Source organism: Chrysochloris asiatica, unplaced genomic scaffold (genome assembly GCF_000296735.1).
Source record: "Chrysochloris asiatica unplaced genomic scaffold, ChrAsi1.0 scaffold00215, whole genome shotgun sequence".
In the NCBI taxonomy this organism is placed as follows: Eukaryota; Metazoa; Chordata; class Mammalia; order Afrosoricida; family Chrysochloridae; genus Chrysochloris; species Chrysochloris asiatica.
Window position 1 is genome coordinate 2,865,672 of NW_006408733.1, and position 18,218 is coordinate 2,883,889.

General features: G+C 40.1%; 1 protein-coding gene across 1 annotated transcript in view; it reads right to left on the reverse strand.

Annotated features, from left to right (window-relative positions):
- RAD50 (RAD50 homolog (S. cerevisiae)) overlaps positions 1-18,218 on the reverse strand; it is a 112,985-nt gene that overhangs the window by 17,588 nt on the left and 77,179 nt on the right. The window contains exon 21 of the mRNA XM_006872920.1: positions 17,170-17,394. Within this exon, the coding sequence (XP_006872982.1) occupies positions 17,170-17,394 (225 nt within the window). The remainder of the gene's footprint in view (positions 1-17,169; positions 17,395-18,218) is intronic.

An 18,218-nucleotide genomic window follows, 5' to 3' on the forward strand; every position in this document is an offset into this window, starting at 1 on the left:
ACTGCAAAAAGAATAAAACTGTGGTACTGGGAGTCCTGGTATGGCGTTGTGGGTTAATGTACCATACTGCAAAGCCGTCTGAACTGCAAGGTCGGCGGTTTAAGCTCACTTGCTGCTCCTCAGAAACCCTATACAGGGTCGCTATGGGTCGGAACTGACTCGACAGCACTTCACAACAACAACTGGGACAGGAATAAGTAAAAATACTGGGGGATAGAGGAGAAAATCTAAAAATACATCCAAACTTAGACAGAACTTGGACTGTGTCACTTCAAATCAATAGGAAAAGGATTCAATAGTATTAGAAGTAAAACAATAAAAATTTTATCATTACTCTTTATTAAAGTACTCTAAAATAAAATCCAAATGAATTAAAGGATTAAAATTTAAAGTAAAATAAAACCATCAGAAGAAAACATTTATATAATCTTTAGACTGAAAGGGTTTCCTAATTACATCACAGAATTGAAAAGTCATATATAAAAGCACTAAAGATGTGATTACACAAATATTAAAAAGCCATAAAACATAAAAAAAAAATTAAAGCTCAAATGACAAATTGGGAATAACCACAATCTATATAGAACAGTGGACTGCAAAGTCGTATGAACCATAAGGTCGGTGGTTCAAGCTCACCAGCTGCTCCTTGGAAACCCTATAAAGGGTTGCTATGGGCTGGAAACTCAACAGCACTAACAACAACAACATAGAAAAGTAGAAGAAATTACTAAGAAAAGCAACCTATTAGAAAAACTGGCAGAGATATGAATGGGAAATTCCTGGAGAATCTCCCTCACCAGGAGACAGGAAAACTTCAAATTGAGAACATTATTTTATGCAACAGATTGGAAAAACTTAACATGTTTGGTCACCTGAAAGGTACACATGAGGAAATGGCACTTTCAGACACTGTTGGTGGGCACATAAATTGTATACATTTTTGTAGAACAATTTGGCAGTGTTGTTGTTAAGTGCGGTCAAGTTGGTTCCGACTCACAGGGAGCCTGTATAGGGTTTCTGAGGAGAGGTTGGTGGCAAGTTAAAAATGTACATACATAACCCTCTTACCCACTAGCTCCATTTCTAAGTATCTTTCTGCTATATCTGCACAAGTGTGCAAAGATATAGATAACAGGATTATCTGCAGAATAAACATTTAAAAGCTTCCTAATAAATCCACTGAAGTCTTGGTGTGGTGTTACAAGACAGACACTGGACTGCAAACTGCAAGGTCGGTGGTTTAAACTCACCAGCCACTCATCAGAAACCCTTTGCAAGGTAAGAACCGATTCGACAGCACTTAACATGTCCATCATGTTAAAAGTGGGAGGTAACAGCCATTTAATGAAATATTATGCAACCATTAAAAACGAGATACATATATGAACACAAAAGATTTTATCATGTGTTATGTGGGGAAGGAAAAAAACAACAGGAAAACACATATAGGTGATACTATTCACAAAATAACAAAAACTTTGTCAAACCCAAAAACCAAACCAAACCCACTGCCACTGAGTCACTTCTGACTCACAGCAACTATGTATAGGGTTCCCCATGCACAACAGAACAAAACACTGCCCAATCCTGCACCATTCTCCTAATTGTTATGTTTGAGGCACATTACTGAAGCCACTGTAACAATCCATCTTGTTTGGGGGTCTTGCTCTTTTTCACTGACCTCCGGTTTTTCAAGTATGATATTCTTTTTCCAGGACTGGTCCCTCCTGACAACAGGTCCGAAGTATGAGAGATGAAGTCTTGCAATCCTTGCTTCTAAGGACCATTCTGGCTGTACTTCCTCTAAGACAGATTTGTTTGTTCTTCTGGCAGCCAATATTCTTCTCCTACACCCTAATTCAAATGCATCAATTCTTCTGTTGTCTTGGTTTAGTCACTGTCCAACTTTCACATGCATATGAGGCAAATTGGAGGAGAATACTGAAAGTACCATGGGCTGCCAAAAGAACCAACAGATCTGTTTGGAAGAAGTGCAGCCAGAGTGCTCCTTGGAGGCCTAGATGGTCAAACTTATCATACTTTGGACATATTGTCAGGAGGGACCAGTCACTGGAAGAAGAATATCTATCAAGTTTGGTAAGGTGGAGGGTAAGAGAAAAAGAGGAAGCGCCCCCAATGAGATGGATTGGCCAAGTGGCAGCATCGATGGACTCAAGCATGGCAACAGTAGTGAGGTTGGCCCAGGATCCGGCAATGTTTCGCTCTGCTGTGCATAAGGTCGCTATGGGTTGGTACCAACTCAATGGCATGTAACACCACCACCAAATGAGGCAAATGAAAATACCATGGTTTTAGTCCTCAAACTGACATCTTTGCTTAATGTAATACGTGGTACAAAATCTTATGTAGTATGGTTGTTGTTAGGTGCCGTCAAGTGGGTTCCGACTCATAGGGACGCTGTATAGTTTTGGAGGAGCAACTGGTGGTTTTGAACCACCAACCTTGCAGCTAGCAGTCCAGTGCTGATCCTAAAGTGCCATACCAGGACGCCATATGGTATAAGTAGTACAAGATATTATGGAGTTCAAAAGAAGGAAAGGTCCCATCTGTTTGGAAAGGGCTTATTCAAGGACAAATAGCACAGATAAATGTGGTATGTCTTTGGGGAGCATTAGTTTAGTTGGAGCACTACAAGTCATGAAAGAGGAAATGGGAAAGTTCAGGTATGGAAGTCTTCCCTACAAATAAAATGTTGCTTTTGTTGTTAGCTGCTATGGAGATGGTCCAAGTCAGTGACCCCATGCACAATGGAATGAAATGCTATCCCACTCTGTACCATCACCATGATTGGTTGCTAATCAGGCCATAATGACCTACAAGGTTTTCACAGACCTCTCTTCCTATCCCATCTTCATCTGGAAGCTCCGCTGAAACCTGCTCAGCATCAGAGCAGCTCCCAAGTGTCCACTGATGGAAAAGCAGTAGCACTACAAGAGGCGTATTAGCCGAAATTAAATGCGGGTCTCCAGCAAGGGAAGAATTCTACCACTGAAGCACCACTGCCCCTTTAGAAGGGAAAAGAAACCACCAGTAGACAGGTTATCCTGGCAGAAGTTTTAACAGGGGTGCAGGGTAAGGGGCAGCAAGAGGTGAGGGCTATGGAGGGTCTGAATTGGGCTGGGCCTAGAAGGAAAGCACCTCTGAAACAGTCTGTATGGGAACCCTATAGAAGCTGACTGTTGGCTAGCAGGTATCTGCTGAAACAAGAATCCAGTATACCTTTTGGCACCGGACTTTACAGATAGTTAACATTTAAGAATGACCTTGAAGATCCTTAACTTCTAGTAAACTATCATCCAACTGAGACAAAGATTTGAATGTCATGGACTGGAGTCTGTTACAGGCAAATGGTCACCTGGCGAATTCATCAATGCCACATCTTCCTAGACTCTGTTGCTAGCATGCTGCTTAGTTAAATGTACACATTAAACTCATATGAAGGGTTTTTGGGGGTTTGTTTTGTTTTGTTTCTTATGACAATTGTTTCCCAAAGAAAGTGAAAAAGTCTAAGACAGAAGAAAATGGTAGTTTAAAACTACTTTTTCTCATATTTGAATACTCATTAAGAGTCTGAAAGAGTTCCTTAAAATTTCAGCAACAATCTATTTATTACATTTTATGTAAACAAATGATGACTCCAGTGGTATTCATAACGTTGGTAATTCTTGAAAGCCTTAGGATGTGATCCTCACACAGGACAAGAGTCTAACATATTACCTGTTTGAAATAAGGCACCACGAGGCCAGAAAGTCAAACGCAGATGTGCCAACATAGTGTGTGGCACTGTTTCCACCCATGTCCCTCTTACTTCTAGTAATGCAAGATGTTATTATTGTTAGGTGCCGTCAAGCCAGTTCCAACTCATAGCAACCCTACGTACAATAGAACAAAACACTGCCCGGTCCCGTGCCATCCTCACAATTGGTACGTTTGAGCCCACTGTTTTTGCGACTGTGTAAGTTCGTGTGTATAGTCACCTTTTATGTTGTTTAAAAAAGGTTATTACAATGAATAAGTTGTTTGCAAGTCACCTTTCAATGCAAGGCTGACTGTACTGCCCTTCAGCACCTGCCAGCACCATCAGACTATTTTTACGTTCTGTCTCTTGCCTTTAATGAGGCAGCATAGTAGGACTGTCCAGGGCAGTAATTCAGGATTCTTGTTGCTGCTCTGAGACCCATTTTTCTAATCATCTCAGGTCCTAGGCACTGAAGTCATTAGAAAGCAAGTATGTAAATGGTTGGAAAAAATAGGACCTAAATAGATCAATACTTCACTTTCTAAGAGGACCCTTTCCCAACTCCGGTTTCTTTCACTATTTTAGCTATCTCTAGGACTCAAGATACTGAGAAAGGTTAGCTGCCATTTTGTAAAACCTGAACTAATGCTCAGAATAAGTACACATAAAAAGGTGACTCGTGAGTTAGATTTCCTCCCTAGTCTTATTTCACTGAAAAAAAATATTAAATTGAAAGTGCCAAAGACATACATCCTATTTCCGAATAAACCTATTAGTTGATTGCTGTTGTTGTTAGTGCCATCGAGTTGGTTCTGACTCACAGCAACACTGTATAGGGTTTCTGAGGAGAGGCTGGTGAGCTTGAACCGCCGGACCTTGAAGTTCAAACCAACTTTTCAGTCTAGTGCAATTAACTCACAGCGCATTACAATTAAAAACTAGTAAGTTAATGAAAATTAACCAAGTGGAAAATTTCAGAAAATTTATATTTACAAGACATTTTCCAACGTTAAAAAAATCCTCGTATTTTGTACCCAACTATGAGGTGTGTAGGTTGCTGAAAGTTGGCTATGACCACTGTTATCCACTACACCACGGTGGGAACATCCTCTCTCCCTTCATTTGGTCAGTGAGACCCTCTCATATAAGGGAAATGGTCTCGTGAGTAACATGTTCCACTGTGTATCATGTTCCAAACTAATAGTGATTTCTAGTACTTTGCAAAAACTTAAAATCACCAAACTTAAGTTATACATTTAAAAGAAAAGTGACCTTCATTTTTTTAAAACCCTTGAATTCTGATAAAACTAGTAACTATAAAACTATAAAATTTCCTTTGGACAGACTCCTGAATATTAACTTATAAAATTCAGGTAATGACTCAAACACTATCCCAAGATCAACATTTAGTTTTAAAAACACCAATGGTTGTGGAATGCCAATGGTGCTCTTTTGGTTTTGTGATTTAGCCACTTGATACTACTGGGCTACTGATATCTGGTAGGGTAGTGTTTATGAGTTGGGCTGCTAACCTCAATGTCAGCAGTTTGAAACTACAAGCCATCCTGTGGGAAAAAGATGAGGCTTTCTGCTCCCGTAAAGATTTACAGTCTTGGGAATTCTATGCAGGGTTGCTATGAGCTGAAACTGACTCCAAGGGACACCCCACCCACCCACTACATGGTCAGGACAAGAATAGTGGCCAGGGCATGAGTCCTGAATAAAGCCGTCATCCCAAAGCTCCCAATGAGTTAGGAAGCAGTTTTCAAACAGCCTCACAAAGTTGGCTGCCTTGGATGAAAAACTGTAAAAGTTACATGTTTCCACTGAGTCTCAAAAGTATAACCTAGTATGTAACATCCCAGATCGGGGGGAAAATGATGAACATTTTGGGCACTGGGTGGAATACTGTACCTTAGTGAGATATTCCAAAATCATCTAATTATAACTGATGTATTCTAATGCTTTCCCTCTTCTCATCGTGTGTGTCTCTGACCATCTGTAATGGGTATACTCAGTGATGTTTCTAGATGATTACTAATAACAGATGGCAATCAGCTCTTCTTGAAAATGCACTGCTAATTTCCTGTGTTACCTTAAATAGGCAGTGAATGCAACAATTACACTGAGTGCATGCTTCTTTCTAAGAGGTGAAACAATAAGGGAAATTTTGGACTTTATTTTTTTCTGGGTGAGAAGGCAAAGCTGGGGTTCAGTCTAAACCTTGAGAAGGGGCTATGAGAGAAGCCACGGTTTGCAAAGCAGAGCCCACAAAGACCAAATTTTGGGAAATCTGCTTTTCTTCTCATTTACAAAAACCATCTGATTACCAGATAACTGAACTTGGTCAACAGCCTGGCTTCTACTGCTACCCTTTCTACTTCCCCCATGCCATAAGACATACAAAAACCAGGCCCTGGTTACTCCACTATACCCTTCAGACTCATCACCTGTTCATCAGGATGCCTCTGTGATTCAGGCACTTTTCTCCACTGGGATGCCTTCTCTTCTTTATTCAAAGCCCAGGGCAACAACAGACTGTGTGCACCTACTATGGCCTCCCCCACAGGGCTGTTAGCAATATGAAGGAAGAAGAGGATTTGATAGTTGTATCTTCCCAGAGCCTGATGAGAGGGCAGAGCAGGGATCTCTGAGTGAACATGTGCCTTACTGTGGCAATTCTTCACGCTCCTGCTGTCAGGGGCTCTCATGGGATATAAGAAGAGTTGGAGGATTCCTTGGCATAATTTTCTATTCAGTCAAAAAGTGTGAAACCTCAGATCTACAGGTCAGTGTACTGAGTAAGAGGAAAAGTTGGCCTTGCAACAGAATATGAGGAAGTAAAATGCGAAAGAAGTAAAACTGACCTACCTACTTGGCCCCTTAGCCTCTTCTGGCTATCACCTCATTTTTCTGCTCACCTTAACAACTTTTATAAGAATTATCTGTGCTCATCCCCTCCATTTTTTACATGCTCCAACCAGGTCTGACAGAACGCACCACTGAGATTGCTTATCAAAATCATTTACAACCTCTATTTAGTCAAATTCAAGGGTCCCTTCTTAAGGTTCATCTTTTTTTTTTTTTAAACCTTTTATTGTGAATTAAGTGAAGGCTTACAGAACAGATCATCAGTTTTACATTAATCAAATCAAACCTTCATCACCATCCTCACTTTTAAGGATGCCCTTCTTCCAAGACAGATTTGTTGATTTTTCTGGTAGTCCATGGTACTTTCAATATTCTTTGCCAACATCATAATTCAAATGCTTCTTTCTTCTACGATCTTCCTTATTCACTGTCCAACTTTCACATGTAGATGAAACAACTGAAAATGGCTTGGGTCAGGTTGGCCACAGTTCTCAAACTTACAACTTTGCTCTTGAATACTTAAAAACAGGTTTGTAAGAAGACCTTTAGGCAGCAATTTTGCCTAATACATCTTCTGATTTCTTGACTGATGTTTTCATGCGTGTTGATCCAAGCAAAAGGAAGTCTTTGACAATGTCAATGTTTTCTCTACTATGTAATTTATTGGTTCAGCTGTGAGGACTTTTGTTTTCTTTATACTAAGGTGCAATCTATACTGAGGGCTGTAGTCTTTGACATCAGAAAATATTTTAAGTCTTCGCTTTCAGCAAGCAAAGTGTGTCATCTGTGTATCACAGATTGTTAATGAATCTTCCTGATATTCCATTCTTCATATAATACAGTTTCTCAGATTATTTCCTCAGCATACAGATTGAATAAGTATGGTGAAAGGATACAATCCTGGCACACATCTTTTCTGTTTTAAAACCATTCAGTATACTCATGTTCTGTTCTAATGACTATGTCTTGGTCTATGCACAGGTTATTCATGAGCACAGTTATATGCTCTGGAATATCCATTCTTTGCAAAGGTATCAATAGTTTCTTATGAACCACACAGTTGAATGCTTTTGCAAAATCAATAAAGCATAAGCAAACTTCTTTTTGGTATTCTCTGTTTTAAGCCAAAATATTCCTGATTAGCAAGGATATTCCTAGTTATTCATCCTCTTCTTAATCTGGATTAAATTTCTAGCAGTTCTCTGCTGATGTGCTGTTACAACTGTTTTTGAATTCTCTTCAGCAAAATTTTATTTGCATGTGATATTAATGATACTGTTTGATGATTTCCGCACTCCATTGGGTTATTAAAATGGATCTTTTCCTATCAGTTGGCCAGATTATCTTCTATATTTCTTGCATGGATAAGTGAGGACCTTAAGTGCTGCATCAGTTTGTTGAAATATTTCAATTGGTATTCCATCAATTCCTGGAACTTTGTTTTACACCTATGTCGTCTTCAATGCAACTTGAAACTTTTTCCTCCAATCCCATCAGTTCTTGATTATATGGTACCTCTTGAAGTGGTTGAACACTGACCATTGTTTTTGGTGCAGTGACTGTGTATTCCTTCTATCTTCTTTTGATGTTTCCAGGGTGATTCAATATTTTACTCATAGGATCTTTCAAATCGCAGCCTTGTTGTTGTTGTTGTCAGATGCCATCGAGTCGGAACCGACTCATAGCGACTCCATGCACAGCAGAACGAAACAATGTTCGATCCTGGGCCAACCTCACCACCGCTGCCACCCCCGAGTCCATCAATGATGCCACCTGGCCGATCCATCTCGTTGGAGGTCTTCCTCTTTTTCTCTGACCCTCCACCCTACCCAGCATGACATCCTTCTCCAACGATTGTTTCCTCCAGACTACATGTCCAAAGTAGGAGAGACGAAGCTTAGCCATCCTGGCCTCCAAGGAGCACTCTGGCTGCACTTCTTCCAAAACAGATCTATTGGTTCTTTTGGCAGTCCATGGCACCCTCAGTATTCTCCTCCAACACCACAACTCAAAGGCATCAATTCTTCTACGATCCTCTTTATTCACTGTCCAGCTTTCGCATCCATATGAGGCTATTGAAAACACAATGGCCTGGGTCAGGCGCACCCTAGTCCTCAAGCTGACATCTCTGCTCTTCAAATCGCAGCCTAAGGCTTGAAATTTTTTCTATAATATTTCACTTTGTCTTCTCGAGCTACCCTTTCAAATCTTTAATTCAACTCTTTTACTTCATCATTTCTTCCACTCAAGTTTCAGTCTTCTGACATCCATTTTTGCCTTTTATTTCTTTCCCGTCTTTCTAATGCCCCTTTGCCTTCTTCCTATATGATGTTCTTGATGTCATACTACAACTCTTCTAGTCTTAAGTCATTAGTGTCTAATGCATCCAATCAGTTCTTGAGATGGTCTCTAAATTTAGGTAGAATATTCTCAAAGTCATAGTTTGGCTCTTAAAGACTTATAATTTTCTTTAGCCTCAGTTAGAACTTGCATAGGAGCAATAAATGGTCTGTTCCACAGTCTGCCTCTGGCCTGGTTTTGGCTGGTTTTATTCAGCTTCTCTATCATATCTTCCCACAAATGTAATCAATTTGATTCCTCTGTAATTCATCTGGGTAAGTCTACACGTACAGTTGCTGTTTATGTTGTTGAAAAAAGGTATTTGCAGTAAGTAAGTTATTGGCTTTGCAAAATTCTATCATGTCATCTCCAGAATTGTTTCTACTTTCAAGCCGGTATTTTCCAACAACTTATCCTTCTTCTGTTTCCAAGTTTGGCATTCCCATTACCAGCAATTATCAACGTATTTTAATTGCATGTTTGATTAATTTCACTGAAGAAGCTGGTACAATTCTTCAGTTTCATCGTCAGTGGCACTAGTCGTTGGTGCGTAATTTGAATAACAGTGACATTAACTGGTCTTCCTGGTAGGTATATGAATGTTACCCTATAACAAACAGTATTTTACTTCAAGATAGATCTTGAAATGTTCTTTTTGATGATGCATGTGACATGATTCCTCTTCAGTTTGTCGTTCCCCATCGTATGATTATCCAATTCAAAATAGACAATACCAGTACATTTCAGCTCATTAACGCCCAGGATACTGATCTATATGCATTCCATTTCATTTCTGACAACTTCTAATTTTCCTGGAGTCATACTTCGTACATTCCAGGTTCTGATTATTAATAGTGTATGAAGCAGTAACTTCTCATTTTGAGTTGTGATTCATCAGCAAATGAAAGTTCCAAAAGCTTTATTTCATCCCCATCATTAAGGTCAGATTAGAGATAGCTACAGAATACATAAATAGTTCTGGGAGATAGCTCTGAGCAAGTCACCCAGAGTCTAATAACTTTTAAAACAGCACACTAGCATTGTTGTTGTTGTTAAATACCCTCGAGTTGATTTCAACTCAGCGACCCTATATAGGGTTTCCAAGGAGTGGTTAGTGGGCTCAAACCATTGACCTTTTGTTTCTCAGTTCAGTACTTACCCTACAGTGCCACACCAGGATTATCACAGAGATAAGCAAAAGGACCAATGAAACAGAACCAAGAATCTGGAAATGATCTATACACATAGGGAATCCTGATATATGACACAGACCACGGAGGAAAGCATGAACTACTCAACAAATGGTGCCAGGAAAATTGGTTATCTATAAAGGGCAAACTGGACTTGAGTTCCTAAGTCACATTGCACACAGATACAAATCAAACCTAAATGTTATACAGGGGCCATATAAGTCAACTGGCATAACATAGTCCATAAAGACAATGCTCTGCATCCTATTTTAGTGAGGAGCAACTGGGCTCTAAAAAGTTTGTGAGTGGCCAACTAAGCAACAAAATTGGTCTCTTTCTATCCAGAGCACAGAAGAGTTAAGGAAACCAAAAACTGAAGTGAATAATCAGTCCAAAAGGACCCATGAATCACATGAACCACAGCCTTTACTAACTTGAGACCAGAAGAACTAGAGGGTGGCCCACTACCACCATTAACTGCTCTGATCAGGATCAGTAGAAGATACCAGAGAGAGTGAGAGAAAAAGGTAGGACAAAATCCAAATTCATAAAGAAGGCCAGACTTAATGTTCTATCAAGACTGGTAGAACCCCTGACATTATGACCCTTCTTTTTGTTAAGTGCTGTCAAGTCGGTTTCTACTTATAATGACTCTGTATAGGGTTTCTGAGTAGCAGCTGGTGGGTTTGAGCTGCCAATCTTGTGATTTGCAATCCAGTTCTGATACTACAGTAAAACACCAGGAGTCCATACTACGGCCCTTAGACACCCTTTTAACTCAGAACTGAAGCCACTTCAGTCACATAAAAGACAAGCCTGTGAGCTTTTGCAATACTTAAAACTATAGGTAGAAACTGGAACCACATCCAGATCTCCAGAGATGAGAAATCTCCACTTGAGAGAATGAGCAGACCAGCCTGGAGCGGCTAGAAGAATAAAAGATACCTCTTGAAAGAAAGACCTGCAGGAAAAATGGAGGCAGATGGACTGTTACTACAAGAACAAACAAATCGTTTCCCTAGAAAACATCAAGGCAAGTGGCCAGGTCCTCTCAACGCAAACCCCCTTCCAAGACTAAGACTCAACGGAAATACACACACATAACCGATGGGGAGAAGTGGGGTAAAAGCAGCAATGAAGCGGCAAGCTAAGCCCTACAATGTTCAGTGGACTTCTGTGGACCCAGTTGGGGACCTGGTTGGCAAGCAGTGTGAAGAGGCCTGGGGTCTCTTGGGCCCAGAGTCAGTGGCGTGGCCACAGAGGACTCGAAGAGGAGAGTGGAGCTACTGGCTGATGGGAAGAGAGGACATATGCACAGGAGCGCCCACACTTGCAGATGACACCCACGTGACCTGGACCGGATGACTGGATGATCGGAGCTCAACCAGGAGAGGAAAGAAGAGGGGAAAAAGAAGAAGAAGAAGAAAAAAAAAGAGTGAGCTGATACATTCTGATGAACTTGACCTATACCTATGGAGCAGCGACTCAAAAGAGGCAACAAATCCTCACAGCAAGAAACATTCACACCTCCCCTCCACATACAGAGTGGACGGAGAAGGGCAGCTTGGACATTGGATACTCAAATGGGAAGGGGGGACTACAAAGGCAAGAAGTAACTGGCTTACAAGCTTTCAAGAGGGAACCTGGTGCTAGGGAGCATGGCGGAAGGCAGAAGCTCCAATAGGTACTATTCAATCTGTCTGGGCGGAGCGGATGAAAGGAGATACGGATATGGGTAACTTGTGATACTGTAGTGAATAATGCTTTAATAGGACGGATTATGAGGGTTGGAAATGCAAGGGTGGAAGTTTTGTAACAACAAAGGGAGTGATTAATTCTCCAGGATAGGAGCAGAGGCCTCTGGGACCATCAACGGAGAAGAGCCGAGAGCGGGACCCTACCCAGAGAAACAGAGATGCTTGAGATGGAGACAGTGATGAAGCGACTGGGGACTTTGGACCCAGAGAGGGAAAGGGACTGTGGGCTGAAAACTGGGGGGAGGAGGGGGAAGTGTAGGGGGTGGGTTTCTGGGCTATACCCTTTGGGTGGTTGATGATGCATGGAGGGGATTGGAACCATGGCAGTGAGATGATATACGATGGAATGAATGTAAAACTAAAGTTCTCCCATGTAAACTATCATATAATTCACAATAAAACATTAAAAAAAAAAGACAAGCCTGTGGACCACAAGGTAGGCAGTTCAAAAACACTAGCTGCTCCTTGAAAGCCTTATACAGCGTTGCTACGAGTCGGACAGAACCTACTCGATGTCAACAACAACAGCAACCTAGTGAACAAAAACACCTGGGGGAAACATGCTCTTCAGAACAATAAATATACGAGACTAAAGGGCAGCATTTACACAGAAGCAAAGCTAATAAGGCAGGAAGGGGCGGGAAAATGAAGTGAATGGAAATGGGGAACCCAACGTATAAATGGAGAGAGTGCTGATGTCCATCCACTGTGGGGATGTAACCAATGTCACAGAACAATCTAAGGATAAATATCTGAATGGGAAATTAATTTGATCTGAATCTTTCTTCAAAACCACAAAATTGAATCAAAATTAAAAGTAGAATAAAATACTTCAACATGACAAGCAGTTTTAAAATTTTAGAAGAAAATGTAGGAATAGGAAAATATTTCTTAAACAAGATACAAAAAGAGATAATCAGAAAAGAAAAGCCTGATTAAATTCAACTACATTAAAATAAAATATTTGGTGATCAAAAAACACTAAAAGTGAATAGATAAACATAAAGCCTGAAGACATATTTATAATAAACATTTGCTATTGTTGTTAAGTGCTGTCGAGTCGGTTTTGAGCCATAGTGACCCTGTGTAGGGTTTCTGAAGAGTGGCTAGTGAGCTTGAACCACCAACCTTGCAGTTCAAACTGACCTAGCAATCCAGTGCTTAACCCACAGCACCATACCAGAACTCCATAATAAACATAGTGAAAAAGAATTAAAATTTAAAAGTGCCAAAGGACTATAAGTCAATAAAAAAGATAAGCACATAAAAGTGGGCAATAGACAAAAACAAGCATTTCATAGAAGAGGAAACAATATGCTCATAAATATATGTAAAGATATCAGGTATCATTAGAAATCAGAACTACAAATGAAAACCACATAACTTATCATTTTTAAAGCCTTAAGAATGGCATAATTTAAGAAACTGATAAAACCAGTGGTGGAGAGATGCATCAAGCAAAATTCTTAAATGAAGAGTGCTTCAAAAAGTTCAAAGAAAAATGAAATCAAAAGATAATAAGGAGAACAAACAAGATGGCAGATCGGGTGGAAGTATAGTGAGGAGCTCCGTCAGCAACAACACAGAATACCAGACCGAGCAGGCTCAGGGGATGGTCCCAGAACTCTAAACCACTTATAAAGGAGTATTTAGAAAGTTGGAAGGCTTACAGCCAGTGAAATTTATAGCAGAAGAAAGAAATCCAGTGCTTTCTAATACAAGGCTATAGTAACAATGACAGCATTCCAGCAACATTCTTCAAAGAGATGGAAAAGACAATTACAAACTTTATATGGAAAGGAAGGAGACCCAGGATAAGCAAAGCATTTCTCAAGAAGAACAAGGTTGGAAGCCTTTCATTCCCTGATTTCAAAATCTACACAAGGCTCCAGTAGTCAAAACAGCCTGGTAGTAGTACAATGTAAGATACATTGATCAATGGAACAGAATCGAAAATCCAGAAATTAACCCATCCACAGTCAACTGATTTTCAACAAAGTGCCTAGGTATGTTACATGGGGAGGAGATAGTCTCTTTTAATAGATGGTGCTGGCAGAACTGGAAAGCGATATGCAAAAGATTGAAACAAGACCTTTACCTCACGTCTTACACAAAAAACAACTCAGCATGGATTAAAGACCTAAACGTGAATTCCAAAATTAGGAAAGTCATCAATGAAAAAATAGGGACAAATGTGAGGGCTCTAATACAAGGAATACACAGACTACCAAACATTTTGAAAAGTACACAAACAAAAGTAGGTGGTACCTGAGCGAGTGGACACCCAATCCCCACCCCTGGAGGGTTATACTATGCATGTGTACAGATCTCCTCGAAATTTAAAGTGACAGTTTCCACTTAAAATCAAATGGCAGTGCAAAACTGCCACAGCCAGCCCTGAACTGTTGATCACTAGGAAAAAGGCCTGAAAGGGGGTTGTGGAATGAGGCATGCAGACTAAAAAGGAAATAGGCTGAAAATTAAATCCTGAGTTATGTCACAACGACCAATAGTGGCATCTTGAAGAAGAGTGAAAAGGGAAGCCCATCTCCTGATCACATCTACCTGGAGGCAATCAGAAAGCATAAAAAATACCAAAATACACACTCATCTAAGTATTAAGGCCACAGATAACTCCTGAATATGCCCAAAAAACAGAAACATGTCCATATCAGCACATGTCCAGAAACGAGATAAAGTGACTGAGGCAAATGAGCTGGGAGTAGACCTACCCTCCATACTGGAAGATGGGCAGGCTTTAGAAATGCCTGAGAAGGAATTCAGAAAAAATGATTATAAAATGTTTCAAAACACTTTACAATGGAGTTGAGAAAAATAAGCAAGAAGTCAGAAAAGTGCTGCAGGAACACTCAAATAAGATAGACACAGCACTGGAAACAATTCAAAACCTACAGAAAGAGGTCCAAACGATTAATAATAAAATATCAGAAATGGAGGGGAAAAAAAATGGACACACACACAAAATGGACGCCCCCCCCCAAAAAAAATAAAGAGAGATGGGGAAAAGATTTGTATGATTCAATAGTGAATAACTGTTATCATGACTAACTGCGACTGTCACAATTCTAAAGGTAGAAGTTTTGTAACAAAAATGGGGGAGCATTGTATCTTACAGTCCAGAAACAAAGGACCCTAGGACCATCAAGGGAGAAGAGCACAAGCAGAATGCAGGACCTTAACCAGAGAAGCAGCGACACCAGAGATAGAGGCAGAGATGGTGACATAGCGAGAGGGGGTAGCTGAGGACTCTAGTACAGTATCTGTAAAGCACAATCAAGTGAAAAGCATAGATTCATGGAACAGAGGAAGTAAGAGATAGTGGCCAGGAGGTAGACTTGCAGAATGTGCCCTTTGGTGGTATAAATTATTATATATGCCTGAGTGTTTGAAGTAAAATCACTTTGGAAAACAATTTAGTACTTTATTTATTAAGTGCTGTCAAATCAGTTCCAACTGATAGCGACCCTATGTCCAACAGAACAAAACACAACTGCTGATAGGCTTGAGCCCATCGCTGCTGCTACTGTGCCAATATCTAGCTTGGGGTTTCCCCTTTTTTTGCTGTCCCTCCACTTTACCAAGCATGATGTCCTTCTCCATGAACTTGCCCCTCCTGAAATATGTCTAAAGTTGAGAGATGAAGTCTGGCTATCTTGGCTTTTAAGAAGCATTCTGGTTGTACTTCTTTCAACACAGATTTGCTCTTTTTTCCCTAGCAGTCCTCGGTATCTTTAATATTCTTTTCCAACACCATAACTCAAATGCATCAATTCTTCTTCAGTCTTCCTTATCCACTATCCAATGTTCACATGCATACGAGGCTGTTGAAAATGCCCTGGCGTGGGTCAGTGCACTTTAGTCCTCAAACTTACATCTTTGCTCTTGAACACTTTAAAGAACTCTTGTGCAGCAGATTTGCTTAATGCAGTCTGTCATTTGATTTCTTGACAGCTGCTTCCATGACTGCTGACCGTGAATCCAAGTAAAACAAAGTCTTTGACAACTTTTAATGTTTTCTCCATTTATCATGATGTTACTTATTGGTCCAGTGGTGAGGAATTCTGTTTTCTTACAGTGAGGTATAACCCATACTGAAGGCCACAACTCACCCTGGAGTCCTGGTGTGGCACTGTGAGTTAATGCGCCAGACCGCAATGTCGTTTGAACTGCAAGGTCAGCGGTTCAAGCTCACCAAGTGCTCCTCAGAAACCCTATACAGGATCACTATGGGTTGGAATCAACTCAACGGCTCTTAAAAACAACAATATATATACCCTAGAGAATCTCTAGGAAATTTGTTCCACAAGATATGGAAAATGTTCCTAGCAGCAAGGTTTGTATTCACAAAGCTACAGAAATAACTAATATGTTCATCCTAGCCTGACACTGTAGGATAAGCACTGTACTGCTAACCACAAGGTCGGTAGTTCAAACCCATCAGCAGATCTTCTGAAAATCTTATACAGGGTTGCTATGATTCAGACCATCTATGTTGTTGTTGTTGTTGTTAAGTGCCATAGAGTCAGTTCAGATTTATAGTAACCCTGTATAGGGTTTTCCAAGGCTTTAAATCTTTGCAAGGGCAGAAGCCTCATCTTTCTCCCACAGAGCGGCTGGAGGGCTCAAACTGCCGGCCTGGTTTCTGCAGTCCTGTGTTTATCCTATAGAGTCACAGTACTCCCACAACCATCGAAAGGAGAATGGATATACTGTGGTATACTCCCACACAGAATTTTGTACATCACTGAAAATGAATGAACTCTAGGTTTCAGAAACACAGAAAAGTAAAAACAATGTAAAACAAAAGCAAATCTTAGAGCACTGTACAGGTTTTGATACTATTTTTTAACCCTCTCCCTCAAAAAACCCAAAAACCAATATAAATACACATGATAAAACTATTTTTTTTAAAGCAGAGAAAGCAAAAAATCTGGTCAGTGTTTGGGGAAATAGGGCTGAGCTCTGGGAGGAACATCCAGGTGGATTCCAGTCAGTGATAATGGTAGAATTCTTGAGTTGTGTATAGAGGGTGAGATCATGAATATGCCTTATAGTAGGATGCCTTATAACTTAACTAAACACATGAATATGTACAGACATACTCAGACATTTTGTCTACTTTTTTGGTATGCATAAAATACCTCATTTTAAAATAAAGGGGGAAATACTACTAAAATCGGTTACTTGATAATCATTATAATGGGAACCAAATCCCCAGTCCAATACTTACTGGTCAAGGGCCTTGTAATAAATGTCCAAATCCTTGTTCACAAGCTCTGTGGTTCTCATAACAATCATCATTTCTCTGTAGTTCTCTTCAGCATCCCGGAATTGAGCTTCTCGCAATTCTTTCTTAAAATGAATAATTTCTTCTTCATAACCTTTCTGTCGCCCTAAGGCCAAACTGTGATTTCTCTTTATATTTTCTATTTTTTCTTCTAACTTTTGATGTTCACTAGAAAAGGGAATAATGACAAAGACTACTTTTTAGCTTTTAAACAGTTTAAAATGGAAAAACCACAGATCTTTTAATAAAGAATGCCATTTATTATTCTCTTTAGTAATCAGAATATTTAACAGGCTCTCCTTCTTGCTTCAGTTGTTGTAAAGTGCCGTGGAGTCGGTTCCAACTCACTGTGACCCTGTACAGGGTTTCCAAGGAGTGGCTGGTGAGCTTGAACCACCGACCTTGCAGTCCCCGAACATTTAGATGCAGTACCACACCAGGCTTTGGTACTAAAGAAAATTCTTTTCCTTCCTAATGTCTGTAGCATCCAGGTTTCTAAACAGCTGATTTTTGTGTGCTGAATAAAGAATTCTACTAATAGCAGTGAGAAAGTTCCTAACTTTTAGACAGTGACTGAAGAAAGGAGTCCTGGTGTGGTGCTGTAGGATAAGCAACAGACTGCAAGGTGGCAGTTCAACCCTACCAGCCACTCCTCGGAAATCCTATAAAGGGTTGCTATGAGTTGAAGCCAACTCGACAGCATTCAACAACAATGCAGACTCCAGGTGTGGTGCTGTAGAATGCACACTGGACTGCCAACCACAAGGTCAGTGGTTCAAACCCAGCAGTCACTCCTTAAAAACCCTCTACAAAGTCACTGAGTCAGAACCGATTTCTTGGAACAACAACATTACAGATTTTAATATATACTTTAAAAATCGTTATTCATTTTACTATCACTTTCTGAGCACCTTTTTTTTAATGTTTTACTGTGAATTATATGATACTTTACATGGGAGAACTTTAGTTTTACATTCATTCCATCGTATATC